The sequence below is a fragment of the Mchenga conophoros genome, linkage group LG16, assembly GCF_057382185.1.
Source record: "Mchenga conophoros isolate Kocher_MC1m ecotype Shallow Benthic linkage group LG16, M_conophoros_male_GT1.1, whole genome shotgun sequence".
Lineage (NCBI taxonomy): Eukaryota > Metazoa > Chordata > Actinopteri > Cichliformes > Cichlidae > Mchenga > Mchenga conophoros.
Window position 1 is genome coordinate 7,998,344 of NC_140541.1, and position 7,864 is coordinate 8,006,207.

Here is a 7,864-nt window from a genome sequence, read left to right on the forward strand (position 1 = left end):
CACGGGATGAGATCTTGCGTGGAGCCCCAGATCGAGGGAGATTATCAGTGGTCTTGTATGTCTTCCATTTTCTGATGATTGCTCCCACAGTTGATTTTTTCACACCAAGCTGCTTGCCTATTGTAGATTCACTCTTCCCAGTCTGGTGCAGGTCTACAATACTTTTCCTGGTGTCCTTCGAAAGCTCTTTGGTCTTGGCCATGGCGGAGTTTGGAGTCTGACTGTTTGAGGCTGTGGACAGGTGTCTTTTATACAGATGATGAGTTCAAACAGGTGCCATTCATACAGGTAACGAGTGGGGGACAGAAAAGCTTCTTACAGAAGACGTTACAGGTCTGTGAGAGCCAGAGATTTTCCTTGTTTGAGGTGACCAAATACTTATTTTCCACCGTGATTTACGAATAAATTCTTTACAAATCCTACCATGTGAATTCATGGATTTTTTTTCACATTCTGTCTCTCACAGTTGAAGTGTACCTCTGGTGCAAATTACTGACCTCTGTCATCATTTTAAGTGGGGGAACTTGCACAATCGGTGGCTGACTAAATACTTTTTTGCCCCACTGTATATTTCACAACTGCATAATAAAACGGGAAATTCTGTTTTTGCTGTGCTACCCCATTTTTTTAGTTGTGGCCCCCACATGGCCACCCCTATGAAAAAATTCTGGAGGCGCCTCTGTTTGTATGTACTGTTTTAATGTTCTACTCCAGTTAGTTTTGTGCCTTAATCAGGGATATACGTGAAGACTTGACCTCTTTTTCATTGTGAAACATCTTAACTGCACTTTTGTTTTTCTCCTTGTAGCTTCAATACCAGGCTGACCTTAAAAACATAAAGGGCAAAGTGTCTACTGTAAAGGACACTCCTGAAATGCTGCGTGTTAAAGAGAATACAAAGAATTTCAGCTTGGTATCTACTCCGTAATATTTTTTCTTAACTTTTTCTAATATCACATTTTTTGGCGTTCCACATTTTTTAACAAACCTTGATATGCAGCCCTTCTTTATTTAGAGCAAATTATTTTATTTTTTTTAACTTTGCAAAACAAGCAGTTTTTAATTTGTGTAACTAACTCTTAACCCTTGGTTCTATACTTTAACCTTTACTTAAAACTCTTAGTGCAGACGTTGTGGTGTGAAACGCTTTGCTCAAAGTGTTGTAATCAGGCAAAATGCGTGTGCTTTATTTTTTAAATGTTTGTATAGATGTTTGTCTCATTCTGTGTGCTTTTGTTGACGTGTGCTCCCAAAGGTGCAAGATAAGTAAATTAGCGCTCGGTGAGGCTAACCACTCGTTTATGCTTTGATTCCTCGTCCGTGTAAGATTAAGTACAAAGAGGATTTGGGAGGAGGAACAGCTTTGCCCGAGACCCCTGAGATGGAGAGGGTTAAACGCAACCAGCGCAACGTCAGCACGGTACTCAACAGAGTGACCCTGCCCTACCTCATTACTCCTCAGCCACTCCTCCCTCCATATTTCCTCCTCCTCTAGCATCAAAGAATAAAACCAGACCTGCCATCACATCTAATCTCTCCAAATAATAATTATATATTCAACTGTTTTTGTTTTTTGCAGAAACCTGTTTTTCATTCTAATTTTTTTTTGGAGCCCAGAAAGAATCCCTAGATGCTAAGAACTAGATGACCAAAAGTATGTGGAGACTTTATTGTGCCTTTGTTTGGGGCTGTTAGTTCACATTTGTTCATTTTACAGGACTTAACAGACTTGGGTACATGAAAAAAAGCCTTTTATATTTGGACCCTGACAGAACCCAGACCTCATCATGCAGGCTCAGCGTTTGAACTTATTAAGAGTCTTGTGGCTGATGTGGAGCAAATCCCTGCAAACACAACAGTAAATGCAACACATGAATGTCCATGCTTTTAAAATGCAGTCTCAACAAAACACGGTTGTATTATTTGTGTATCCACATACTTTTGGTGATATAGTGTAAACAGATGGTGTTTCCACTGTGAAATAATTAGAATCTTATCACCCACAGGGGACTGTGAGGACTTAACAGACTCATAATTAATTTCATCTGAACCTTGAAGTGATAAACTAAACTAAGCATCACCCACATGCACCTGCGTCTGAAAACCGATATGATCAGTAACCTTTTCATTTCAGTTGTTCTGAAGTCAACACCTGAAATGTGTGCGTTCTTTGTTAAATGTTTGTATAGATGTTTGTCTCATTCTGTGTGCTTTTGTTGACGTGTACTCCCAAAGGTGCAAGATAAGTAAATTAGCGCTCGGTGAGGCTAACCACTCGTTTATGCTTTGATTCCTCGTCCGTGTAAGATTAAGTACAAAGAGGATTTGGGAGGAGGAACAGCTTTGCCCGAGACCCCTGAGATGGAGAGGGTTAAACGCAACCAGCGCAACGTCAGCACGGTACTCAACAGAGTGACCCTGCCCTACCTCATTACTCCTCATCCACTCCTCCCTCCATATTTCCTCCTCCTCTAGCATCAAAGAATAAAACCAGACCTGCCATCACATCTAATCTCTTCAAATAATGATTTTACATTCAACTTTCTTTTTACAGATATCTGTCCTCGTGCTAATATTTCATTTTTATAACTCATTAGAGGACTTTTCTTGTTTCCACTGTAAAATAATTCACAGTTTATCATCCACAGGGGACTTTTAGAGCTTGCGTAATAACTCATTGTTAATTTCATGTGAACCCTGAAGTAATAAACTAAACTAAACATCACTCACGCTGAAAACAACCTGCATATTTTTACATTAGTCCCTTTAAATATACATAAATATGTCTGGAAATCAGTATCCTCTCATTTCAGGTGTTCATGTTGTTTTTATGAATAGCTGCCTGTGTATGTGTCTACAGTACAAACTGTGCTTTTGTTTGTCACCGTCTGATTTTGCACCTGTGTAACTTGTGCAATGGGCAGATACAGTACAAGGACTCTGTGGGTCAAGGCACAGCCATACCAGATCTGCCTGAGGTGAAGCGGGTCCGAGAAACCCAGAAGAATATCAGCCTGGTAGAGGAAAAAGACTGCAGTGACCCTAATATGACTTCCTTATAATAACTCCCCCCAAACGCCCTCTGATCTCATCTTACTTATCTAGAAAACTTTACCTTTCCTGTATTTAGCGCTGGTTTTCCCCTCCTACATCCTAACCATGTTCCATACGTCATTTCCTTTTACGAGACAAAAATACCCTCCCTTTTCCTTATTACTCCGCTTTGGAATTTTTCTGTCTTTTTTAATTTTTTGAAATTCCTTCCTTCCCTCCTAAATTGAAAACTAATCATCTTTTGAGTGTGTTACAACAATAATTGACTTTTTTGTGCTGTTTTATTCAAAGCATCAATACAAAGAAGGCGTGGGAGGAGGCACATCAATATCAGAGACGCCAGAAATGGAGAGAGTTAAACGCAATCAGCAAAATATTAGCACGGTACTCCACTGCAGTGAACCCCTAGTCTCCGATTTGCATCCGTTCATCCCTCCACCTCAAACAGTGCCATAACAATTCTCCTTAGCCTCCAGTAGATCTTCCCAGTAGTTGTTGTGTGTGTCTAACATAAACCTGCTTCTTTATTTTTTAGGGAACGATGTGTGTTTAATTTCATGTTCTGTCTCTGCTGTGATTTTTGGTGCCGCTTGTGGCTTTTTGTCTGCGTGTTTTTCTGTTATTGATCTGTTACTTACTTTTTTTTGTACTTTCTCTGCACGAATCCCCAAATTTTATTTGGTTAGATAAAATACAAGGACTCTCTGGGTCGAGGAACAGCTATACCGGATCTCCCTGAAGTGAAGCGAGTCAAAGAAACCCAGAAGCACATCAGCTCGGTAGTGGAACCGTACCACGTTTGCTCCTAACTGTGAACAGTAGAGTCCTATAATAATGCCTATCATACACTTCCCCCTTCCTCATCATCTCTTGCTCATCTCATCAAGCTCCATCCAGGGCCCAGACTGCCCATCCATCTAATTTACACCCTTGCCTTTTTCTCTTTATTATTTTAATCCTCAATCATCAGTCCCCTAAACTGAATAAAATCTTCCTTTTTGGTCTGTGAGTCTACTATCTTCTAACCTGCAGCTCATCTTTCTTCACATTAAGCTGCTGTGTGCTGCTCTTAATTTCCACTTCACAGCTAAATCTCCTGCTAAAGCATTAGGGATGTTTGTCTCCACGTACAGCAGAGATCCTGGCTGCTCAGCAGGAGCTACCAGGATGGATCACTCTATAGGACCAATTTCTCAGACGCTGCTTAAATATACCAAAATAATATACCAAAAAAATGCCACCAACTAAAGAAATGACCTCTCTGAGTTTAATCAATCTCAGATATTTCCAGAAAACTCCTCCTTGTCAATGAAAGCAGTCCTATAGGTGTGCGTGGTCTGTATGTTTGAGTTTCTGATTGGCCCCTCGGGGTGCTGTGCTTCTGCCCTGTAGGTGTTGTATAAAGACAGTTCAGCCAAGGGAACGCCTGTGGTGTTTACTCCAGAGATGGAGCGGGTGAAAAGGAACCAAGAAAACATTAGCTCGGTACCTTTCAGAACCTGTAGAACATGTTCTGCTGAAGAAATGTTCTACTCCTACCTCTTTTTAACCCTTCTCTAACTCTGATGTGTCCCCCTGGCTCTTGTTAATCGTATTAATTCACCTGACTGCACTCTCTCTCTTTTTTTTAAAATATGTTTAATACCTCCAGCTGTGGTGTGCCTGTGCACATCATCACTGCTAATCTCTCCTGCTGTTTTCCCACTTGATCTTATTCCTTTCGGTCTCCCACTGAAGATTGGAAAATAACTTTATTTCCTTTTAATAATTCGCCCACTTAATAAAAGTCTCCCTGCTAATTCATCCCAGTAGTGCCATAGCTCATCCCAGCAGCTGCCTGTGTCCTCTTGGCATTAAGTCTCTCTGACCACACCTCTTGTGCTGTGGATGCTAACAGCTATTGAATGATGGTTTGGGAGTGTGAAATATTTTAGATCCTTACTACTTTTGATCTGTCATTTCTAGGTTCTGTACTCTGACAGCTTCCGCAAGCAGGTCCAGGGCAAAGCCGCCTTTGTTCTGGACACACCTGAGATGAGGCGCGTCAGGGAGACTCAGCGTATCATTTCTGGGGTAAGTTTTTGTGCTTGTTTGATTAATTTCTGTTCTAAGTGGAAAAGTGCTTTCGTTGTTACTTGACTACTTGAAGAGTAAGGCTTCAGTACTCTTTGACACCTCATCATCTCAAAATGATTCAAAACAAGAATCTGGTCGCCAGTCTTAAACAATGTTGCTACACAAAGACAAACTAAAATTAGAATTGATTCAATAATGGAGAAATAATGGGTTTGGTATAGAGAAAAAAGACAGACAACACATTTTAGTATTTTAAGTAGTTAAAGTGGAGGCTGGCATCGATGCCAGTTTGGTCCATCCGCCCTGCAGCTTCACTTACTGTATTTGTGCACTTCAGGTGAGATACCACGAGGACTTTGAGAAGAGCAAGGGCAGCTTCACTCCCACCACCACTGATATTGTGACAGAGCGTGTGAAGAAGAACACGCAGGACTTCAGCGACATCAGCTACCGTGGCATCCAGAGGCGCGTGGTGGAGATGGAGAGGAGACGTGCCATAGAGCACGACCAGGAGACCATCACTGGTAACGACAACAGCAAGCACTAAGCTTTAGGAGTTGTTAGCTTGTTAGCAAAAAATAAATAAAACTGAAAGACAAAATACCTCAAAATTACATTCTGGAGAGACATACCTGAAGCAAAACTGTAATACGGACTGTTATCGGCTGATCTATTCATCTCCTCAGATCTGCGTGTGTGGCGCACAAACCCCGGCTCTGTGTTTGACTACGACCCCGCTGAGGACAACATCCAGTCCAGGAGTCTGCACATGATGTCAGGTGATTGAAATTCTAGAGGATCGATTCAGAGAGCCAAAGCTTTAGTTATGCTCCCGATGGATTTATTCAAAGTTATCATTAAATGTCAGGGAAGCTAAGTGACTGGCAAAGGATTATGTATTGCTTCTCGTGTGTGAAGCAGGTGTGTCACTGATAGTTAAATAAATAATACGCATTTGAAATAATGTCTTAATGCTGTTCTGACAGTACAAGCTCAGCGTCGCAGCAAGGAGCACTCCCGCTCCACCAGCGCTTTGAGCGGCGTGGCTGATGAGAAGTCTGAGGTGTCCCAGGATGCTGACCACCACATGTCCCTCTACAGCAATGGCTTCATGACCTCCTCTATTGGTAACCCTCATCAGACTAAACAGCAACAAATACACTTGAGAGTGAAGAATAATTTCCCCTCTACTTAATCTGTTTGTTATTTTAACATCTTCAGGCTACCAGCATGCTACTGTGAAGACCGTGGAGCTGCAGCAGAGGTCATCTTCAGTGGCCACCCAGCAGACCACAGTCTCTTCCATTCCCTCACACCCCTCTACTACCGGGGTTAGTAACATATATTTATATTGTACATACACTCCATTCGCTTTACATGGTTTAACTTTTCTCCTGTGGGGAGTGATGCTACAGGTGATGCTTGGTGTGGTCAGGTAAAGCAGGTTTGAAACGTTCAGTGGGATTATCATTATTTTAGTACATCAGTTACATTATTTTATGGCCTGAAGAAAAGAAGCTGAATTTAAAATTTCTGTGTCCATCTCTTTCCTTCAGAAAACCGTGCGTGCCATGTATGACTACACCGCAGCCGACAGTGACGAGGTGTCCTTCAAGGACGGCGACGTCATCGTCAACGTGCAGTCCATCGACGAAGGCTGGATGTACGGTACTGTTCAGCGTACCGGCAAGACCGGCATGCTGCCAGCCAACTACGTTGAAGCAATCTAAAGACAGAGCCCGCCCACGGTCCCTCCGTAGTGGGCGCGATGCATCCACAGGGCAAACTCATCGGTCTTCCTGTGATCACAGCTGTGGCTTAGTGCAATGTGTAGCTTGTAGTGTCTGTACTTGTATTTTACTTGTATTGTGATTCTCGTGGAGTCTGTCATCATTAATATGCTGCTGCCCCCGCTCCCTGTGGATGTGATATTAGCTTCATGCCATGACCCATATAAATAGATCTGATTATACATAATGTGCCTACTACGAATGACAACGTGTTAGATTGTTTTAACTATTCTGTTCCTGTCCTGGAAAAGCGAGGCTAACACACAAACTGGCCCTTTGATTTTGTACATTTCAAACATTTCATTTACGTTATTTATCATTTTTTTGTCCAACGTATTTTCTCTGAAACACAACGGGCTCGAAAAGTTTCATGTAACCCTTTTAACGGAGAGTCCATGTAGAGAAAATATGAACGTTAGAAAGGAGTAAGTCACCATCTACCTCCTCCATGATGAAATCATGAGAAGCTCTCTGCGCCAAGCCTCAGTTTTCCCTCCTTTATAACGAAGGCTGGCCACTAGTAAAATGTGTGTTTTGTTTCTCCCGATTATTTAGGTCCTGGCTAAAGCACGTCCTCTACCTTCAATCAGTAGCTAATAAAGCACACCAAGTTCCTGCACCACTCTGCCTCCTCCTCTTCATTTCAGACTCTTTCATTAGATCACTGCTAAAAACTCTTTTCACTGCACCAGTCGAACGGTAGAAGTTCCCCGAGCCAAATACAAAACAGTCTAGACACGAGCCCTTCTCAATTATCGGTTCTTACATCCTTCATTCTTTTCCTCACTTCCTCCCCTTGCATTAATCCCTCCCCTCTGAGGAGGTGGCAGGCCGAAAAGACGGGGGAGGAAACGGGGAAATGACTAAATGAGACGTGTTTGCTTTGGAGCAGGAATTTTAGATTAAATATTTGTGTGGTTACAGCTTCATCATGTCCATTGTTT

At 42.1% G+C, this 7,864-nt stretch overlaps 1 protein-coding gene across 1 annotated transcript in view; it reads left to right on the top strand.

Annotated features, from left to right (window-relative positions):
• The window catches only part of neb (nebulin), a 59,407-nt gene extending 51,868 nt beyond the window's left edge, over positions 1-7,539 (top strand). The window contains exons 129-141 of the mRNA XM_085249711.1: positions 809-913; positions 1,328-1,420; positions 2,308-2,400; positions 2,925-3,017; positions 3,346-3,438; positions 3,741-3,833; positions 4,447-4,539; positions 5,020-5,127; positions 5,468-5,654; positions 5,817-5,909; positions 6,117-6,257; positions 6,352-6,461; positions 6,687-7,539. Coding sequence (XP_085105837.1) covers positions 809-913; positions 1,328-1,420; positions 2,308-2,400; positions 2,925-3,017; positions 3,346-3,438; positions 3,741-3,833; positions 4,447-4,539; positions 5,020-5,127; positions 5,468-5,654; positions 5,817-5,909; positions 6,117-6,257; positions 6,352-6,461; positions 6,687-6,860 — 1,476 coding nt within the window. The 3' untranslated portion in view covers positions 6,861-7,539. The remainder of the gene's footprint in view (positions 1-808; positions 914-1,327; positions 1,421-2,307; positions 2,401-2,924; positions 3,018-3,345; positions 3,439-3,740; positions 3,834-4,446; positions 4,540-5,019; positions 5,128-5,467; positions 5,655-5,816; positions 5,910-6,116; positions 6,258-6,351; positions 6,462-6,686) is intronic.
• The last annotated feature ends 325 nt before the right edge of the window (positions 7,540-7,864 follow it).